The sequence below is a fragment of the Pelmatolapia mariae genome, linkage group LG23 (genome assembly GCF_036321145.2).
Source record: "Pelmatolapia mariae isolate MD_Pm_ZW linkage group LG23, Pm_UMD_F_2, whole genome shotgun sequence".
NCBI lineage: Eukaryota > Metazoa > Chordata > Actinopteri > Cichliformes > Cichlidae > Pelmatolapia > Pelmatolapia mariae.
The window spans coordinates 12423020-12444825 of NC_086246.1; the positions used below are offsets into that span (position 1 = coordinate 12423020).

Sequence of the window (21806 nt, forward strand, 5' to 3'; positions counted from 1 at the left end):
ATGTAGAGTTTAAAATGTCCTCCTTATCAAATATATACATTTTTATCACAATCACCTGGACTGCAGGAAAAGGGAAATGGCTAGTTAGCTTTTTTTGTTTTTGTATGAGATACTGTATTTTTAGTCAGAACCAAACTAGCGAGCTAATATTTGGAATTGGGGTGAATTAAGAAATTGAACATTTTTTTTAATGAAGGTAAAAACTAATGACTGACTTGGAAAATAGGACAATTATAAAAAGATGCTGCTGTCATGTCTAATGATATGTATGCTAAATATACGGCTAAAAGATAAATCATAAACGTGACTAGAAGTCACAAACTCTCTAGATAAGGTTTGTACAGAGATTAGATGTGGGAGAAGTTTTCTTTTATAATAAATGAATACTTTCGATTTAATATTTTATATCTTTTATGTTATTTATTCCAAACAAAACCAATTGTGCGAAAAACTTTTTCGTTAGCGTTAGCTTTTTGGCCAGAACTAGCTAGCTAGCTAATTAGCCATTTCCTTGTACGTTAAACTTTAAACTGAAGCAAAAATAATTACCCAATGGATTTTTTAATTTGACATTTTTGTAGTAATATGTAAGCAAAGATAACCTGAATTGATGAAGTGATAAATGTGCAAGATTGAACTCAGAAATCAAGATTAAGGTTAAAAAAAAATAATTAGTTGTCAGAATGTTATGTTAACTTTTTTTATTTTTACATTTACCATTATTTTGTCTTGTTAATTTTTCCCCATAAACATGAAAGTCTTCTCTCTGAATTTTCTGTGAGTAAAATCATAATGTATAACAAATTATTTTTGTTATACATTATGATAAACATTTCTTGTGAAGGTTTCTTTTGAAAGAAATTATTGCTTAATAATTATTTTTATTTTAAAGTAAAAAAAAAAAAAAGGGAGCACAGTTGTCTGGCAAATCACCTCCAAAAACTTCATCCCACCCACAGAGCTAATATCAGTGTGCTTATACTCAAGACAACACAATGGCACAGATTCCTATGAAAACACAGCTTCCAGTCAGGCTGAATTTTTCTTCTCTCGTTTTACATTCTGGATATTTAGAAAGAACATTTACTATCAGTACATTTCAAAGAGCCATCTAAGCAAACCCATGGAACATAGATCCAACTGAGAAGGATTACCAGAAAAAGGTATTTACAATCAAAATGCCACCCACAAGAAAATAAAAGTTATTTTTGCACATCGAAGTCGCTAGAGCTACGTTTTTTTCCCCCCCAAGCTGAAGAACATGGTAGAAAAGCATGACCCTAACAAAATAAAAGCTCATGGTACGTCTAACAGGTACTTCCAAGTTAAGGTTTAGTTTGACCCTGCCCTGTGCTTATAGTATCCAAACCTGAGTCAAACCACTGAAATCCTTTTTGTTCATTTTCTGTGCCAAAACTACCAAACCTCTTCGGTTCCTCAAGGAAAGGATTTGAATTGTCATCGGACTCAGATCTGGTAAAAACTGGTCTGAGATCAGAAACAACTTAACATCTGGCCTCAATAAAACCATACTTTCACAGCTCTAGACCAAGCACGTAAAAGAATATATGAAGCATTCATGACACGGTATGGTAGCTTGTGCTCAGACACACACACACACACAGCCTTACCACAGGCCTCTTATGCTTTGTAGACCCTGATAGTGGAACATTTATGTATTTTATCCAAAGGAAAAACAACTCCTTGGTTTTCATTTCATTTTCACAGCAAGATACACATTCCTCAGTCGGGAGGTGGCATTCATCCCAGTTATTCCCAAGGTACAGTTTTCCCCTCCCGACCAATTTTAAACCATCAGAAGTCAATCCTGATAGAGAACAATGTAAAGTCCATAAAAATAATCACCAAATTATTTAAGAAAAATGCAAAAAGCTTAAAATCTGTAAACAAATGGTACATCACATATTTGCAATTCTGCACATCAACACTTTATGGTTTATTCCTTCCTCCTAAGAGAAAAAAAAGCCTAAAACATATATATAAAAACAAGCAACGCGTGAGAACAGTGATGTGGTATTTCTGTAAAGGTTATCTAAGGCCAGAACCTTCTTGCTCGTAACCTTGCATAGCTGTGGATGTGAAGCCATACAACAGTGACATAACACCGACTGGATTTAAATTCTCTTACAGTGTGGGCATGGGTAAGGCTCTGGTTTTCTCAATGAAGGAAGAAACTTATCACTCAGAGCGCGCAGGCTCAGTCATAGGCCCAGTGTGGATGATTTTTGACTGCTGGGTGACACAACCGAGACTGATGTATGATACCTGGACTTTGATCATGAGGCTATTGCTGAGTCTGAACGCTCCTTATGAGTAGTTCCATATAAAGAGAGAGAATTGTATTATTTGGTTGCTTCTAACCTGATTTGGCTATAATAAACCTGATTTCTCATTGGCTGGAGCTCTGGGTGCAAAGAGCTGTGGATTGGATCCAAAAAATAAATAAATAAATCAGCGGTCAATGCTGTGGGAAAAAAACAAGCGGGGCAGCTGCTCTTTGTTCAGAAACATATAAGCTGTGACTCTTGGCCATTTATATTTACTCTCAAATCCAGATCGCTCATGCAAGATTATTTGTTTTTCTGTGAAACGAGCAGGAGATGCCTGACTGCGCTTTCTAAATGGCACATGTTTGGTTTACAGGACATCGTGCTGACGCTGTTTTCCTTTGATTTCTGCGTGCTGACGCTATTCTTCATGTACAGTGCATGTCCAGATCAGAGTGTACCAGAAAAGTAGCACCACCCTCCTATGACTCATATCTTAAAAAAAACCACACACACACAGAAAAAGAGAAAGAAAAAAAGGAACCACCTCCACTTCAGTCGAGCAGATAAGGCATTGTTGCTTTGATGTGTTTCACAGAGACGGAAAGTGTTGCTGTTTTTTACATACGCTGTCAACATGAAGAAATTAGACTGTTTAATCGATCTGAATGTTTGATACACATATTTGGCTAATTCTTCACCGTAACCACAACTATACAAAAACCATCTAGCTTTACTCAATAGCACCATATGAATATTGTTCCCAAATTATAAAGGGGTAAGGGAATACCGGACATTGGTGTGTGAGTGTGTTTGTGTGTGTTCAAGCGGTGAGGTAGGGATACATCCCATGTTATTACACTGCTTTTCATTGTGTGTCTCTCCCTGCTTCAGAGGAAAACCGTGTGTGTTTGTGTGTGTGTGTGTGTGTACACTAAGCACATCTCCCCCATGTTGGAGACTTGCATAGCTTCTGCAGGACAGGAAGAGCAGTTGTCCGTTTGGACGGAGCCTTTGGCACAGCCTTGGCTGATAACTGAAGGCAGTACTCAAGTTGCACCATAGAATTCAAAGAGACAATCTGCCCTTATTGCACCATAAGTACATGTGTGTTTTGTATTTGCACCATATGAAGTGGGATTAGCAGCCAGTTGACTCTGAAGCTCGAGAGTGTTGCACCATATGAACACTGATGCTGCTGCTTCTGTTACGCGTTCGCACCTAATGTTTCTACTCGCCGGATCGCAGCAAATGGACCGATTTGTCTTTTGTTTTGTTAGTCGGCTAGCACCACAGAAAAATAATGTGAGCCCACCTATCGTTCACACTTAAAGGGACGCTGTATTTCTGCTTTTAGTCTCCTTATTTAAATAAAAAAGTTTCCACACTGGGGTAATTATTACAGTTTTATCTACTGATTAACTTTATCAGTCATTAATCGTGTTCTTAACATCCGCCAGTTCATCGGTGAACCACTTTGGTGGTAGGGTTGCCGTTAGGGTTGCATTTCACCAAACAGGTGAAAGCTCTAAATGGTAGATGTGACCCTAACCCTTAAACAAGCCTTAGGGTTAAAGCTGGCAATGTTTCCCAACGTAAGGATCAGGACTATCATTATCGCTAAGTTTTGGTTTTTTGTTGCTCCAACTTTGTCATTTTTCTCTGAACTTTCATACACAGAATTTGTAGGAACAGCTAAGGACAGAGGATATTGGGTCTTGGCATTGCGTCTTGGTTGTTTGAGTACGATGCTGACTTTTTTGCTTTCCAGACACTAAGTGGTTCACAGCTAATAAGCAGCGGGGTTGATAGTTAGCACCTGTAAGTCTGAAGTGATGTTTCTGAGCCAGAAGAAGGTGGATTGCCCACTTTGCTATGGGGACAGGCTGTTTTCTCAAATAGAGGAGTTAAAGTGTCTTGGGGTCTTGCTCATGAATGGGGGAAAATGGATTGGGAGGCTGACCAGAGATTGGTACAATGTTTGTAGTGATCCGTAACTATTTGGCCACAAACTGTGAGTAGTGACTGAAGGAATAAAACGGTGGATACAACTACCAGAAAGAAGACTCAAAAGACTGTCTGGACTCATCCTTAGAGATAAGGTAAGGACTCAGAGTAGAGATGTTTCTTCTCAGCATATAAAGACACCAAGTGAGGTGTTTCGGGCATCTGACTAATATGCATCCTGGAAGTTTCTTAGGTGAGACTACTGAGGAGAGACCTTGGGTAGACCCAGGACAAACTAAAGATATTGTCTCTTGGTTGTTTTGGGAATGCCTTGGTATCTTCAGAGTCAGTGGCCATGGAAAGGGAGCTCTGGTCATATCCGTCAAGCTTTTCTACAACCAAATTTTAATGTGATACCTTAAAATTGCAGGTTTTACCAATAATTCAAAAGATTCTCATACTTCTGGGTCACTGGTTGAAATCAATCACAGAATTATAATTTGAGGACTAATAAATTAATAAATTACGTATATTTGCAAGTCGCCCTCAGAAAGACTTTGACTTTTACCAAAATTACAAAATTTGTTGACGTACCCCAATTTTAACTCTCTCTATACCCAGCCCTCATAGCAAAGGCGGTTGTAGAAAGCAGGAGAAACTGGGCTCATGGAACAGGATCGGAGGAAACACCCCCCCCCCCCCCCCCAAACGGCGTGAGATTTCAGGAGTTGCACCGTTCCCGTTGACATGCTGATGACTAATATCTCAGCTCATGTGTTTTCGCCTGCCAATGTAACAGCTTGGATTACAGGGGTAAACAAACCAAAAGAAATAAATAATGAGCCATACACCACAGCTCAGCCGTGGGTGGCTTTGGAGGAGTTGATATTGGACACGAAACAGGAGAAGACAAGTCACTGGGAGGGTTGTGATGACTGAAGTCCAAAACTGTTTTATGTCAGCTTCAGTGGCAGCACCCTGTTAGTGTGGGACCAACATGATTAAGCTATCACGCAGAAAAAAATGTAGTAGACCTCGATCAAAAATAATTACTCTTGAATCTACCCTTATTTTTATGATATAAAAAGACCTCCCACAACTGCTTGGAGCATAAAAGGAAATGATGGAGAACTTCCCCTAAGATGGCATTCAAATTTCACACTTTATTTCCCTCCCAGATGAGCAATATGGTTATGACCAACATCATCTAGGACTTTACTTATGCTATTTTGTAGTATATCTATGTAGAGTCTATGACATAGCCTAGGCAAGCAGACACTGCCAGGCTTTTGTAACAGTTGTTGGGAGCTGCACTGACACCACATGTAGTTACATGTGGAGGTGCATGCATGAATATAGCATAGGGCTTCAAATGAGTTTGCAGTCATGATGTACCTATGGCAGATTTAAGGCAGAAACATTTCTTATGAATCTTGTTCCACTAACATGGAAGTCAATTCTTTAAGAGTCTTCAGTTTGTTTCAGAATTTTCAAATAGTTGGGACATATGCATGGCTTATATATTCATGAAATCTGAAACCGCGTTTTAGCTAACATCTAACGAAAGCTAGCTAGTCCTGTGTAGGTGTTGTAGTTTGGTTTACTTTGAAAACGGTTAAAGACACTGAAATCACCATAATTTTTTTTACATTTTTACTTTTCCAAATGTTCAGCAAGTGCTTTTGTACTATGCTTTAAGAAGCGACTGTTTTTCATTTTTCCACGTTACAGCTAACATGTTGCTAACTGCCCTCAACATACTTTTTTCAAGTCTATCTTAAGGATATAGTTGGGCTTGCTTTGTTCTATGCTCAATTGGTCTTTGAGTTACATGAGGAAAGTTGTACTAGTTCTTTATCTCTTCATTAAATATGAGTTCCTGCAAGCAGACTGCCTAGGTTAGCATAACAACCAAAAACAGGTAGAAACCTTTAGCTTTCAAGATCTCGAGTCAGATTTTGTGGCAGGACTTGCTGAGTTGTTGACATCGTGTAGGTATAAACGAGCATAGAAAAGTAACTATTTTGTTGATAGAAATAACATTTGCTACAAATTCATATACATGCTTTTATTTAGTTAGATAAGTATGAATTTATAACATAGCATCTACCATTGCGCTACACAAAGTAACCCAGATTAGCTGGAAAACTTACTCCCCTGATTACCCTGATAGGTCAGGTATCAACTAACACATTTCTTTTAAAAGCCCTCATCAATAAGAATAATAATTATTTATAGCATGAATTTGTTTTCATATTTTGAATCACAAGCACATGAACTCCAAAATTCGAAGAGTTACTCTTTTACTGTCTTAGGAGCAAGTAAATGTGCAATTATTCTTAATGGTAGATGGTTTGGCTACTTTCTGAACCCACAAAAAACTATTTTTTACATTTATCTTTTTGTATAATTTAAAAAAGACAAGATGCTAGCTACTAGATACTTTAGGAGAAGACATCCAGGCTAGCTGTTTCTACCTGTTTTTAGTTTTTTAAGCTAAGCTAAGCTAATCAACTCTCTAGTGCTAATGTTTTACTTGTTGCCTTTAACAAGACAACAAGTAAATCTACTAAACTAAAACTGTCCTTTTGAGAAACTGTAGCTAAAATTTTAGATTCTTTAAAATTGAGGCTGCAAATGTAAAAAATGTTGTTTGAGTGTGCATTGGATGCCATTACTGCCACTTTGTCTCCATCTTTTCCATCATGCTCGGCCACTCTCCCCGTTAACCTTGTCAGTGATGTCGAGAAACTGATGTGTCCAACAACAACATAACAACAGATTAAAAAACATCCTCTCTGTACATAGAAAATATATACACTATCTTTTGACCAGACTAATAACGACATGTTACAACTCATTTTATTAAAAGTGACCGTCATTGTGTCACATCCTTTTATTCTTCTTAAACCTGTGAACGCGTGCAACATAAATGGCTTGCGGTGGTCAAGGACTCCATCGTAAAACTACGCTTATTTTTCATATTTTCACTTTTTTTTTTTCTTTGCAGCGGAGCGCGCACATGTGAAATTAAAGAAATGAGACCAAGTGAGGGACGATTAAAGTTAAATAGAGTGACAAAAGGTTTAAGAGAGGAGGAGACGGACTCGCGCCGGAGCAGCTTGTTGAGTCATGGCCATGGGACTCACAGGTCGCAGGTGCCCGTAAGGAATGTAAGTGTGATCGCGTGTGTGCGCACACATATAAGTGTGACAGATTGCTTCTGTGTGTGTATGTGCTTATATCAAGTGTGACTTTCTGTGCATGAATGTGTTTCTAAATCTTCTCTAAATCTGAACATCCACATATACATACATGTTTTTTTATGGTGCACATGTGCTTTTGTGTACTTGTCTGTATATGTGTGTGTGTGTGCTGATTTGTGTGTTTGTCAGAGTGAGGACTCATACTGCAACAGTTCATACAGGAGGGGTCCATCACGATAGCGGATGCCCACAGCGGCTGGCGTTATGTACTGCAGGATGTTTATAGTCCTCCGCAGGCGCCTGTCTACATAGTGGGCATCCCATGCTGGGTAACGCTTCCTGGGCATGTCGATCTTTATAAGCGGGCCCTCGGGCTTAGAAGTGGGGGGCGCAGACCTCACCTGGAAGACGGGAAGACACGTCTCGGCCACATCCTCTTCCGTCTGTGACTTGGCCATGTGGGCTGGTGTGGGAGGGGCTGTGGGTGGGGCTGACGGGGGGAGAGGGAGACCCCAGAGCAGCTGGGCACAGCAGGATGACGCGGGACTTGGCTGGAGGTGGGCAGTGGCAGGATGGAGGAAACCGTAGTACAGCAGCATGACCAGGACGCCCCCTGCGAATGTCAGGTAGACGCTGCACAGTGCCGGGACGGCATAGGAGTCGGTCAGCACTGGATCTCTGTAGGCATACCTACAGGATGACAGGTGACAGTACAGGGGTTAAATTAATAGGTGTACATCTACACGTGTTTACAGCAGTAAACCATCTTTCCCACTGGTTCCCCAAAGCTGATTAGAATTGTTTTATCTACTGATCGGTAGCCCAGTGTGCATTTTAAAACATGGTTTATTAGTGGAGTTGTACTTAATATTAATAATCTAAATCGGCAAAATAATTTCTAATCATCGTTTTAAAATAAATGTAGAGTCGTACACTCAGTAACCCTTCTTTTAGACAAGCCCCTGCATGCTGCAGGTGGCACTGCTAGAGGGAGAGGTGGAGGGCACCAAACTTTAAAGCGATCTGCCAAATTAAGCTAGCAGTTTGTTTGCATACACGCAGCTTTTTGCTTTAGCATATTAAAACGACTGCACAACCATGTAATGGATGCTGGTGGTGGATGAGAGCACATGAAAAGATGGATGAATTTCAATAAAGCCATGACTGTGATGACTCTGGCTGCCAGAAACACTGTCATTGGTCCCAATGAGTCATCAACTGGCAAAACAATTTTCCAGTGTACTACTTACTGGCCCTGGGCCATGTGGCCATCAGTTATGTTGCAAGTAGTATGGCAGTAAACTCATCAAGAAAGCATTTACTAGCCTTTTATTACATGAATATTGTGATATAGGCTTACCTTGCTAGTGTCGTAAATAGACTAAGCCTTGGTAAGCACTTATGGTATACTTTAAATGTGTCTGTTTACTTCTTCATTTCAGAATAAATTTGAAGTCTGAGCAGGATACAATACAGATTAAATACTCAGCAGAACGAGAACAAGTAACCTTCAAAATAAAACAGGAAGTAAAGAATGAAAGGAAAGACCGAGAGAACACAGGCAGCATAGAAAAGATAAAAAACTCCAAAATTACAAAGGAAGGTAAAAAAGAAAAAGAATTTATAAGAGAATTAGAAAGAGATCATTACACAGATCGTTGCCATTTAGCTTTGTGAAGCTGGATGAACCTTGTAGGTGCGAAACTGAGAAGCTGCAGGACGCTGCGTACCTTTACGGTAGCTCCTTGTGAAGTAAGAGGTACGCCTACCTTTTATAGTTTTTGGATATTCTTGCATACATTCTGTGATATTTATGTGAAAAAACATATTTTACGATTTTACGCTTGTTGCATCAGGGATGTCAGAGAATGCAAACGGCGCTAAACTCACCACAGGCCGGTCAGGATGCTGTTCTCGGCCAGCACCACGGTGTAGTACGCCACCATCCTGTATCGCGTCCGACCCTCTTTCACGTTGAACCAGCAGAAGATGTAGACAATGCCGACCACCATGTTGAAGAGCACCTCCTCCCACTTGGACATGCAGAAGTCAGTGCCTCCGTGCACCACCCAGAAGGCCATGGCGCACCAGTGGAGCACCACGAAGATGCCGAAGTAGATGTGGAAGAGGGAGGCAAAGAGGGCGAGTGAGAGGACGCGGGAGAAGATGGTGAAGAGGCGCCAGAAGAGGTGCAGCAGCGCCCCGCGGTAACTCATGCTGCGCTGGTCGTCACGAGAGTCTCGGAGCAGTTTGTGGTAGGAGGCCAGAACCCAGGCGAGAGACAGGAGGGAGGCTAGGGAGGAGATGCCTGCAGGGAGACAGAGGTGGATGATTTCCATGCTTCTCCTGTTTTGTATAAACACGACATTATAATGACTCACTAGGGAGGGAGAGGGGGGAGGGTTGTTTTGTGTAATGGTGTGAGCATACAGTAAGTAAGAGGTAGTGTGTGTCACGACCGAGACATTTGGTAATGACGAATCTCAAATACGAAGTTATTTTTAATGTCCCAGCTGCCGTGTGTATCCGCCCCCTTGTGTACTCGTCACATCTTTCCATTAAGGTAAACTGTGTCCCAAAACTCCAGAGTGAGTGCGATGAATAACACCAGTGGGTGGCCGCCCAAGATGATGCATGCAACACGGAAGAGGAGGATGATGGAGTCTGACTCGCACATCCCTTTCTATCTTTGACAACCTGAACAACAGTAAAAACCTGCAAAATCCAGCAGCCATCTGCAGCTACACATAATCAAGCACAATAGGTGCAAATTGATAATTAGCACTTGAGCAGCTGCTCATTTGCATGCTGTTTGCCGGCTACGCGAAAACATGCTATTACGCCGGTACAGCGCAGTCTGTAAATCCATCCAACCACCTACACTGTAGCGTCTCGGCTCGGTTCTCCTGGATCATGATGCAGAGCTGCAGGACCAACTGAGGCGCCGACTCCAGAAACGTTTCCAGCAAACGCAACATGTTGACGTCGGCGTACTCGAACATCATGGCCCAGTACCAGCGCCGCTGGTGCTCCTTCTGCCGACGCGACATGACGCCTAGGTACAGCGTCCTGATGTACCTGTAGGGGTTCAGAGGGGCAAACACGCATATGTCAGGCTTTTCTACACACTTTCAATCAGGGAAGTCAAACTCATTTCACGTCGTGGGCCATGTACGGCCTGCTTTGATCTTAAGTGTGCCAGACTCACTTAAGATCAAAGTGTAAAGCAGTTTATCTGCACATTAAATCTCTGCAATATCACAATGTAATAAAAAAGAAGTGTAAATTCAACAGTACATGTTAGTTTTTCTACATGATAAAGAAATGACTCTTTGGGCTTAAAATGTAAGAAATAAATGTGTAAAAATTACAGTAAAAGTTCTGGATTGTCCTGTACGTTTGAAGCAGAATGTTTTTGTTAAATCACAGAAAATATCTTTTTTAATTAATTAATTATATTTTACTGAGGACAAACTGAAAAAAACTCACATTTTTATAGTAGATCATGAAAAATCTATTACTTCATTACTTTGATGTAGTATGGATGGTGAACAAGATGTCAAATTTATTAAAATATAGATAAATTCAAAATTTACGCCCTCCTTTAGACTCCTCCAAAGATGTCCACTGGGTCGGGTTGGAGCCTGCACTGGGCCACTTCTGGCCCTCAGGCCTTATTTTTAACACACCTCCTTTAGATGAAAAAAATATAAATAAAAAATCTGTATGCTGTCACTGATAGCAGATCTCCCTAATATGGTCATCTAAGGCACACAAGCAGCTTCCCGCCTGCTGCAGAGGGCCGGCCAATTAGAAAAAGCTGGTTTAAAGGGCGCCAAAAGAGCTGGTCTCAGACGGCAGTCAAACTCGTGGACTTCATCAAGGTCCCGTATCAGACAGATATGGATTATTTTGAACTCTACCAGAGTCCAGGAATAAGAATAAGGAGCTGGAAATGAGCCTAATAGGTCACATCTTCTCTTGCGTTCTTTCGCCTAATCGGGCAACTAAATCAAAAGCAACACTCTGGCTTATTCCTGTTTCACCTGATTGGTGGCTGTGAATATTTCTAGCCTTCATTACTTCATTACACTGAATTTAACCTTTCTATAAACAGCCTTGAAGAGATGCTGATCTATACGTGCTTGATGTGGGAAACTACAGCACATGTGGGCAGGATGTAGGCAGTGATCTCAATTAAACTGCCTCACTGCCACACTGAGCATGTGTGTGTGTGTGTGTGTGTGAGGAGTATGCACACAAATGTAAACGTGCTGTAAAAATAAAATCCTTCAGCTTCCCCGTGCGTGCATGGCTGCAGTGCATGCATGGGTGTCCTCCATGCAGACGTGCACTTCTACATTATGTACAGTACGCCTATTAGAGCTGGAGGTTAATTCACGCCCCATAAATAATGCAGCATCCCTGGAAGAAAACGCCCACATGTGCATTGATTTACAGCATGCCGGCCCTCCCAAACGAACCATTTCGAGATGTTTTGGTTTTAAAATAAGGCCAGAAGGATGCGTGTCCTTGACTCAAGAGCAGTGAAGGATAAATAATCAGTATCATTTGTTTGGCTTCTGTAAACAGGAGCTCTGGTCTGCAGTGGTCACGGTTAGTGTTGAGTGTAGCAGGCGAGCTCCTTAATGCCCTGACATGGAAGGAGGTGGTCTCAAACCAAGTACAGCTGATCTTCCATCCAGCCCACCCTGCCCCCACCACTCTCACTTCTCCTTCCTCTCCCCTCCCCCTTCTTTTTCACTCCACTTGTGCACGTCCTCACCCCCATCTCTCCCTCTCCACGGCCTCTCCATCTCTCAGTCTCAATCAGGCCGTGCCATTTCCCCAGCTACAACCGCCCTTTCTCGCCTTCTTCTCCCCCACCCTCTCTCTGCTCCTTCCCATCCGGCCCTTCCTCCAGGTGGGAGAGTCCATTCTGCGGGCCAAGAGGGGACAACTACTGGGAAGTGTGTATGGGTGTGAGAGGGGTTGATTTAACCCTACAACCAAAGCGTAGAAGCTGTGTAGCACATCAGCATAGTAGGACGTAAACACACACACACACGCACACACACATACACACACACACTACTCTACTCTCCCTGCTGCCCACCCAGGGGCAAGTGGACACCATTAAGAAGTCTTCTCAGAGAGAAGAGAGAGGAGGGAGGGAAGAGAGCAAACGTTGTCCTTACATAGAAGACTGGGAGGCTGGAAAAGAAAAAAAACAGCGCACTCGTGTTACTTCTACAACTACAGTGTGTGTGTTTGTGTGTGTAGACCAAGCTGCATGCTTATATGAGGCAAGAAGCCCACAATGAAAAGAAGTGTGTGTATTTCAGTTTTTTCCCCCAACAGTGCTTTTAGCACCACAATTAACACCTAACATTGTCCAACTGTGGGAATATATATGTGTGTGTGTGTGAGAGAGAGAGAGAGAGATAAATAGAGAGAGGGAAAGAGAGAGAGAGAGAGAGTAAGAGATGTGCTGCCAGAAGCGCAGATGCTTTTCCTCTTTGTACTCTCCATGCATGCTGACACTCATGGGAAGAGCCTTGACACCGTTTTTCCACTGGTCACACACACGTGCTGACATGTGTCAGCGCACACACAGATACACACAAAGGCATGCTGACGTTTCAGAAGGGAAGAGCCTTGACCGAAAGCTGGAAATGCTGGGAATGTGTTCAGCACCATGGAGAGCGCTTCGGTCAGCCCTTAAAACACACACTCTGAAGGATGTGGCTCACTTTGTTTCTTTGCACTGTGTGAAGGCTTGACTGTAGCTACTCTGCAACTGCAGATGCTTTACTCAGGTTCTGTTCTGGCTGTGAATTCTACTCTTTCTTACTGCAGGGCGGTCAGCGAGTTGCTGAATTAGCTTTTCATAGGATGAGTCAGAAATGAAAACTTTCAACAGATCAGAGTTTGTGTGTGAAATCAGGCTCTCTGTTCTCCTGACTGTCTCTCTTAATATCTTCCTGTCATTCCCAGACAGCAACTGAAGCACAGAGGAAGTCGCAGAGAGCCTTTCCATGTCTTCCTCTCGCTTTTCTCTCCTGCCTGTCACTGTGAAGCGAGCTGTCTTTTCTAGTAGCCACATCAAGTGGACACCCTGCTCTGCTCATTAGGAGCATTAAGTTTTTGTGAGCCTGTTAGAGAGAGAGAGAGAGAGAGAGGGAAGGATCAGGTGTGTTTGTGTTGCCCCCCTCCCCCTCTTACCTCCACACTTGTCCCAGCTGGAGGATGTGTATGGTGGCCTGCCACAGCCAGATAGTGGCCAGCTGCAGGCGGTCCCTGCCAGGATACAGGCACCCCAGAACCACCGTGCCCCGCTTGGTCAGCCCCTCGACCTCCCCGAGGCCCCCGCCGGTGTAGTCCTGCACGAACCATCGGAAACTCAGAATCTGGACCAGTACCGAGGGCACCAGTACGAAGAAAAGAGTGAGGCCGAACCAGAGGTAGTCCTGCCTCTGGTAGTAGTCCATCGCCAGGCACAGGTCCGTGCCGACGTCCCAGAAGAAGACAAGGAGGGCAAGGATGATCCAGAGGCAGTCCAGCCACAGCTGCTCCCGGGGCGGGCAGTGAGTCTCCCGGATGCCGACCCCTCCGGCAGGCGGACTTCCGCCGAGCAGAGAGCCGAGGCAAGCTGAGCGGCAACCCCAGTAGCAAGCGGAAGAGCGGCAGCACTGACAGATGTGGATCGCCGCGGAGTCCAGAGGCTCCTCGGCGTCAACATCATAGAGCTGGGCGAAACCCCCGCCGCCGCCGCACCCGACCCCGGCTTTGCCGCCGTCGGACTGTGCGGCCATGTTCGCCTTCCCGCTCCTGCCCTCCTGTGAGACGCACGACAAACGCACCGTTTTGCTTTCTTGTGGGGCGCGGACACCACGTCACTTCCCAGATACCTGCTGTCCCCTACCCCCTCGCTCCGCGGCGACTGCTGTGACTCTTTCCCGCCCTGGGCGCGAGGAGCCATCAGAGCCGGCGGCCGCGCGACGGCGGCTCCTCTTCTTTCTCTACCGGCCGACACACACCCGCCGGGGGCTCGCAGTCAGCAGCAGCGGAATCTGTTACCGTTCTAGTCCGGCAGCCCCGCATCCTCCCCGTCCTGCGCGCGCGGTCATCTAGGGCAATGAGAGGCTATGACGTAATGCATCTCCCGCTGTTCTTAAGATGTGTGAGTGAGTGACTGTGTGTGTGTGTGTGTGTGTGTGTGTGTGTAGGCGCTAAACGGACAGTAGGCTATTCTCTTTAACCGCGGCTCTGCTAATGTAAACCTTCCTGTTCAGTCAACTGGAGGCCCTCCCGCTCCTCCTGCCGCCCGCACTCAGGCTGCAGGTGCCCGGCATCCGCTGCCACCCATGTCCGCTCCGTTCCTTTCCGCAGCTCCAGCCCTCTGCAGCTCCTGCTTCCCCTCTCCTCACTTTCTCTCACACTTTCACTCCGCCCTCTACCGGATAACAACTTCAAACCTCCCGATCCACATCCGCACACACACTCGAGCGAGCGCGCGCACACAGGCTATGGTCGTGCACTGTATGGGAACATATGTAACTGTTTTTCCAAGTAGTTTTTCATTGGAAAAAAAATTCCCAGAAACTGACGCTCAATCAATCAATACCCCCCCCCCCCCCCCCCCCCACACACACACACACACACAGCTCTCCATGACTCCCTCACACTCTCCATGAATCTCTCTATCATCTCCTCCAGTGGGCTGAGCGCCCAGTGGCTGTGCCAGCCTAATCAGCCCTAACATATGTGCGTTTGAGAGATCCCTGCTAGGCAAACATGGTGCCAGAGAGGGAAGGATTTAGGAACACGAGGAAATGGATGGACACTGTATATGTATGCGCGGAGACGGGGGTAGAAATGAGAGCATGGATGAAAGGAGGTGTGCAGAGAGAGAGAGAGACAAAGATAGAAAAGACGGTTCAGCTGAAGCAGTTTGAGAGGATGAAAAGGCTGATGGGATGAATGCAAGAGAGAGAGGATGAGTGTGGAAGATTAAGGAATTGTTGTTGACGGGATGAAGAGGTTGTGTCAGAGGTAGAAGAGGGGGGAAAGGCCAGAAAATATATGGTGAAACGGAGTGGAACAAAACAACGAAATGACATAAAAAATAATAACAAAAATGAGCACATTTAGGAGATTTAAATGGAAAGAAGTTAGGATGGGGAAGTAGATATAGATGATGAAGGTCAGGAGAAGGGAAAATGGGAGGAGATAATTATTTTTAAAAGGGAGAAGGGAAGAGTTGATTTAGGAATTCTCAGTGAGATGGAGAAAATGTGTGTTTTTTTCCAATCATATTCCATTATTATTTTTAAAAAAGCTCACACAATCTCTCTCTCTCTCTCACACACACACACACACACACACACACACACACACACACACACACACACACACACACACACACACACATAGTCTGGTTTGCTATCCTCGTGGGGACATCCCATTGACATAATGCTTTCCCTAGCCCCTTACCCTAACCCTAACCATTAAAAATGAATGCCTAACCCTGACCCTTACCCTAAACCTAACCATAACCTAATTGTAACCCTGACAGTAAAACCGCATTTTGAGTGTGAAAATTGCTTTCAACCCCGAGGGGACCTGGATTTTGGTCCCCACGGTGCAGAAAGTCCCCACCAGGATAGTAAAAGTCAGATTTTGGTCCCCACCAGGATAGTACGAACCTGTACACACACACACACACACACACACACACACACACACAGACAGACGTAAGCAAGCGTGCCCTGCATCTCTTCATCACACTCGCACGCCTTTTCCGCGTCCCCAGAAGCACGTTTCTGTGCGAGCTCATGCACTTTCTTTCTCTCTCTCTGTCCACTGGAGATTAGCCGCTCTGTTGTCATGACAACCGTAGCTGGCTGAAGGACAGGGAGATGGTTGTAAAGCCATTTGCATGTGAGCAATAGGAGTGAGTGAGTGACAGCAACACTCGAGGTATTTAGTCATACAGGTCGTAACACCTGGACTTGAGGGTAATTAAACCCGGTCTTTTGGAAAAGGGCAGAGAATCAGCTGAGGTCGCAGCTGCAGCCTCCCAGCCTCCCAGCCTCCTATACAATATTTATCCCAATGAATTTGCAAAGAAGACTTGACTTGAGATCAAACGCGTGCCGATGATTTGCTCGAGACAAAGGAAAGGAAGCAGTAGTTACATCAGCAGTGAACTTCAGAAGATCAAAACAGTGGCCTTGTTCTGAGCTGATGGGAATCATGAGGACACAAATAGGAAGTTTAATGTGGCTGTGACTGTGGAGGGAGCTAGATGAGATATAGATGTAATTAGACAATTCAGCTCATTCCATTCAGCGTACAGGACAGTGATTTGTGCAGCTTAGAGGAAAAGCTGAGTCGGAAAATGAAGTTGATTACAAATCTAACAGCAAGAGACGTGCGTTTGATTGCAGTGGAGAGCACTGAGAGTTTCCACTGGTCTGTGCTTACAGTGCACAGACCGGTGGAAAAAAAAATGCATCCAAAGTGGGTTGTCATTTGGCTCTAGATAGAGATCACACTGCTGAAGATAATGTAAGCACAGTAGGGAGGATTACCAGGGAGGATGCTAACAACTTTCAGCCTCTAAATAGAATCCTACAGTGGTGGAAAACTGTGTTCAGATCCAGTGGCAATCCTGCTCTGTAGCTATGCATATCGACTCAATTTACATAAATGTTCTGCATTCAAGATATCACTTTACCTCTTAACATCTACAGAGTTAGTTTCAGGTTTACATCCCATTACATGTTTTTTGATTTATGGCATATCCAAGTGGAAATATTATAAAAGAAGAACCATAAGATGAAATTGATTTGAAAGACAGCATCTTTAGTTAACTGGGACAAAAAGAGAAAGCATATTTCTCCCACATTAGCTTCTCTTCATTGATTCCCTGTTGAGTCAATGAAAAGATTGAACTGAAATTCCTTCTCTTGACAGACAAGGTCTTGAATAATCAGACCCCATCTTGTCTTAAGGACCTCATAGTACCATATCATCCAACTTTGCTCTCAGACTGAGAGGTTTACTTGTAGTTCCCAGGATATTTAAAAGTAGAATGGGAGGCAGAGTCTTCAGTTTACAGGCCCCTCTTCTGCTGAACCAGGTCCCAGTACCCAGGCCCACATAAAATGCTTTTTTGTTAAAACAAAGTTTAAAGATTTGTGGTTCCAACAGGAGCACATGCCATCACACCATAATTTTGTAGCTCGATCTCACTGCTGAGCCTGAGCAGAAGTCATCAGCCAAACAAATTTGTGTCTTGTTTCTGTTTTATCTATTTTAGGACAAGGTCATTATTACAGATAAATTCACGGGTAAGCATCTCTTTATCCCTCCTATCTATCCTGAACATTCATTTCGCAGAATCTGTAATGTTTTTGGTGCTTGGAATTCAGGGTCTTTTCTCAAAAACCTTTTGACATGTGTACAGAAGCAAATAAAGTCTCCGATTAAGGCAAAACCAACAATAACTCGAGGTGTCAGTGTGTAAATTCAATTCAGTTCAATTCAGTTTTATTTATATAGCACCAAATCACAACAGTAGTCACCTTAAGGTGTTTTATATTGTAAGGACCGTACAATAATAATAAAAAAGTAAAAAAAAAAGTAAAAAAATAAAAAAGCATCATAATTCTCTTTGTACTATAGTGAAGAATAAAGTAAAGGTTTATTTTGTGTAGCACTATATCTTTTTTAAATATACCAATATTTCAGGATGACTGTATAAAATGTAAACCTCTTAAATGCCAAGAGAGAGATGTCTGAAAAAAATGCACATCTAATAGAGACACACCTTTTGTGGATGTAAATCTACAGCCATAGCTGATCATTTCATACTTGTTCTGTTTGCCTTACAGAAGCAGTTTGAAACTGTTTTTTTAATTGCAAAAGTGCATCTTGCTTTCATTCCATTGGCTCCTAATTGAACTTGAAGAAAAAAAGGCAAAGTTAGAGAGGAGACATCCATAAAAAGTATTTTAAATAAAGAACGTTGTATTATAATTCAGGGAGGTTCTACAGTACCCGACACTGGTTTGTATTTGACTTGGTGACAATGTCACACAAGAAATTACAGCAGAGCTCCAAGAAACAACATGTTTTCCCCTCCACACTCCAGACGAACAATTTTCTCTTCCAGGGTTTTATGGTTGATAATATGAAGAGCCACTTACGTGTTGATGGCTTTCTTGCTCCTCCGGGGTGGATGATTTGTCAAGAATTAAGAACTATACTGGGAATAAGTATGATGAGAAGGAGATCCTGCAGCTTCTTCAAAATCGAAGGGCCTTTTATGGTTTGCTGCCAAGGTCAGTGGGCAGTGAATCGCTGCCTACTGCAGTCAGACAGTGCACACTGACCTTGAGCTAACCCCTCTGTTTTGAATGCAGGGGTTAGCTCAGGTGAATAGGTATTTACTATTTACGAGGTGCTTCTGTGAACAGGTTCGAAAAGATGTTGGTTTTGAAAGCCCGAGTAAACATCCTGTAGTTGCTGAGAGACAATATGAGCAGACATAGAAGGAAATTGACTGTACTCAGCAGCTGAGGTAAGAAGAGAACAAGACACGTTGTGCTTGATTTCCTCAGACTGTAGGATGTACAAATTCAGACACTGTTATCAGCTGGTCAACGAGTCTGCTGCTGATTCATTCAGTGGGGACGCTGTGTTCAGTTTGTGAAAAATGCAGCACAGCTGCTTCTCTGCTCGGCCACCACAGACACAAATGCAGACATTTACAGTTTAAGTGGCATGTTAGATTTGTGCCAATTCAAGACAGTAAAGAGAGACCTGGATAGACTAGAAGGCTGTTTTTGTCCTGCAAGAAAAAGAAATGTAATAGTGTCCTGTGCATTTCTGCCTCCTTCACCATCTGTTTCCAGCTCTGTGGGGAAAGATCATTATCAGTTAGGTTAATTAAAGAGTCAGCTCTGACTGACCACTGATCCTTGGGTTCCTACAAATTAAAATTGAGTTAGTTTTAGTTTAAGTGTGTGAAATAAAGCCTCTGACACTTCCCTGTTCCTTTAAGACTGTTTATCTGAGAAGTAAATTATCTATCTGGCAACCAAATTGAACTTCTACTATTCACAAAAATATGCAGCAGAACAAATCTATATTTTTTAACCTGATAGGGTGGCCCAAGGGAAAAATGAACTGGTGGCTCCTCATTAACTTCCTGTTCTCCCAACCCTGTTTGTAATGTGACCTCTGCCACATCACACAGGTTTGCTGTGGGGGTTATTTAATTTAATATTAATAGGACTATCCGAGAGTAAAAGCAAAAAGGATGCGAGTCTTGAACAAGGACTGAAGCAGGACATATTTTTTTGGCATATTTATAATGCTACACTGTCTGATGCTTAGATGGCTCTGTGGTGTAGTTGTTTACACTACGCCATTCACACCTTACACATGAAAGAAATCCAGTTTTAGTCTGGGAAACATAACCCTAGCATCAGTGGTCACAACCTGGTATACTCCCGATGGTGGTCCCAAGCCTGGGAAAATGGGAGGACAGCACCATTAAATCTGTGCAAAATCAAACATGTGGATTCATCTGCTGTGGTGACCTCTTGGGAAATAACAGAACAGCCAAAAGCACCTCACACTGTTAGATGTTCAAACAAAAATATGGCCAAAGTTTTAAATGGTAAATGTTTGTAGTTTAGACTGCTCTACATTATGGGTTTTTTTTTTTTTCATCTTTAGTGACGAGCTCATGGATTCCTTCTTAAAGTCATCTGCTAGGCACAGCACACCAGGAAGTACAGCTAGCAAGCGATCACACAATGAGTTGCAATGGCTGCTCTTTGGCAGGCATCTGGAAGTTGGACAGTGAAAAGTAAATAGGGTTTTAGAGAGGGAAATCCTAAAGACACAGGAATTAAAATGAGTCTAGTCAAGACTTCTAGGAATTACCAAATCCAAATTATCAGTACCATTCTTAATCCACAGGGTTAAATATGATGTCGCTCCCCCTTTGCAGTTATAACAGCTTCAAGCCTTCTGGGAAGGCTTTCCACAAGGCTTAAGTCCGTGTTTATGGGAACCATTGACCATTCGTTCAGAAGTACATTTATGAGGTCAAGAAGGCCCGACTCTGGTGCCAGTTTAGCTCAGTTGGTGAGCAGGCAACCACATGCCAGCCTGCGTTCAAGTAAAAAAGCTGAAAATCCAAGTTACAAATTTCTCTTCATTTAGCATCAGTATGCACTCTTTGCAGCAAAGATACCCTTTGCAGCATATCTTCCCTGCTTTTTTGTCTATCTTCACTGTTTCACTGTCTAATAAATCAAAAATGCCACAAAAAATCTAAAAAAGAAGGATTGACTCACAGTCTGCACTCTGATTTATCCCAAATGTTTTCTGTTGGGTTGAGGTCAGGACTCTGTGCAGCCCAGCCAAATTCTTCCACACCAAACTCACTCATCCATGTCTTTATGGACCTTGCTTTGTGTGCTGGTGCGCGGTCGTGCTTGAACAGGAAGGGGTCAAACTTTTCCGACAAAGTTGGGATCATGAAATTGTCCAAAATGTCTTGGTATGCTGAAACATTAAGAGTTCCTTTCACTGGAACTAAGGAGCTGAGCCCAACTCCTGAAAACAAAAAAGCCCATCACCATTATATCCCCTCCACCAAACTTTACACTTGGCACACTGCAATCAGACAGATACCGTTCTGACAACCATCAAACCCAGATTATTCTTCTCTCCAGAGAATACGTCTTCACTCCTAGCTAAATGCAAAACTAGTGAATTTCTTAAGAGACTTTTTTACATTCATTAATTATCAGAGATCAGAACCTCAGAAAGCATGTAGTGTAAAACTTGCATGTTTCGACTTTACCACAATGCTCACAGTTAAACTTCTGGGATATTGAACTGGTTATTTAGGTAGCAGTGGGGGTTGTTAATCAGTTTCAGTTGCTTTGATGTTAATGAAATGAACCACAGGGGCACCAGAGGGATAACAATGAGACCTCTAAAACAGGAATGGTTTTACAGCTGGAGACCACTGACATTTTTTCCCTCCTCATCCTTTCTGACTATTTTTTTTCCACTAGTTTTGCATTTTGATAGGGTCAGTGTCCCTACTGGTAGCATGAGGCGATACCTGGATCCTACAGAAGTTGCACACGCAGTCCAATTCCTCCAGGATTGCACATCAATACATACCATTGCCAGAAGGGTTGCTGTGTCTCCCAGCACAGTCTCGAGAGCATGTTGGAGATTCAAGGAGACAGACAGTTACTCCAGGAGAGCTGGACAGGACCAGAGAAGGTACTTAACCCATCAACAGGACCGATATCTGCTCCTTTGT

General features: G+C 43.1%; 1 protein-coding gene across 1 annotated transcript; it reads right to left on the reverse strand.

The window, feature by feature from the left end:
• Positions 1-6590: 6590 nt before the first annotated feature.
• xkr6a (XK, Kell blood group complex subunit-related family, member 6a) lies at positions 6591-14825 on the reverse strand. The gene is made up of 4 exons (XM_063467926.1): positions 13667-14825; positions 10323-10519; positions 9332-9749; positions 6591-8131 (listed from the first exon to the last, which is right to left on the reverse strand). The coding sequence occupies exons 1-4, from the start codon at positions 14254-14256 to the stop codon at positions 7627-7629; spliced, it is 1710 nt and encodes a 569-aa protein (XP_063323996.1). The 5' UTR covers positions 14257-14825; the 3' UTR covers positions 6591-7626.
• Positions 14826-21806: the final 6981 nt, after the last annotated feature.

Coding starts and splice junctions, on each gene's coding strand:
- xkr6a (XM_063467926.1), bottom strand. CDS start 14,256: ATGGCCGCACAGTCCGACGGCGGCAAAGCCGGGGTCGGGTGCGGCGGC. Junction 10,520..13,666: donor CAGCTGGGACAAGTGTGGAG/GTAAGAGGGGGA, acceptor GAACCCCTACAG/GTACATCAGGACGCTGTACC. Junction 8,132..9,331: donor AGCATCCTGACCGGCCTGTG/GTGAGTTTAGCG, acceptor GTCATCCTGTAG/GTATGCCTACAGAGATCCAG.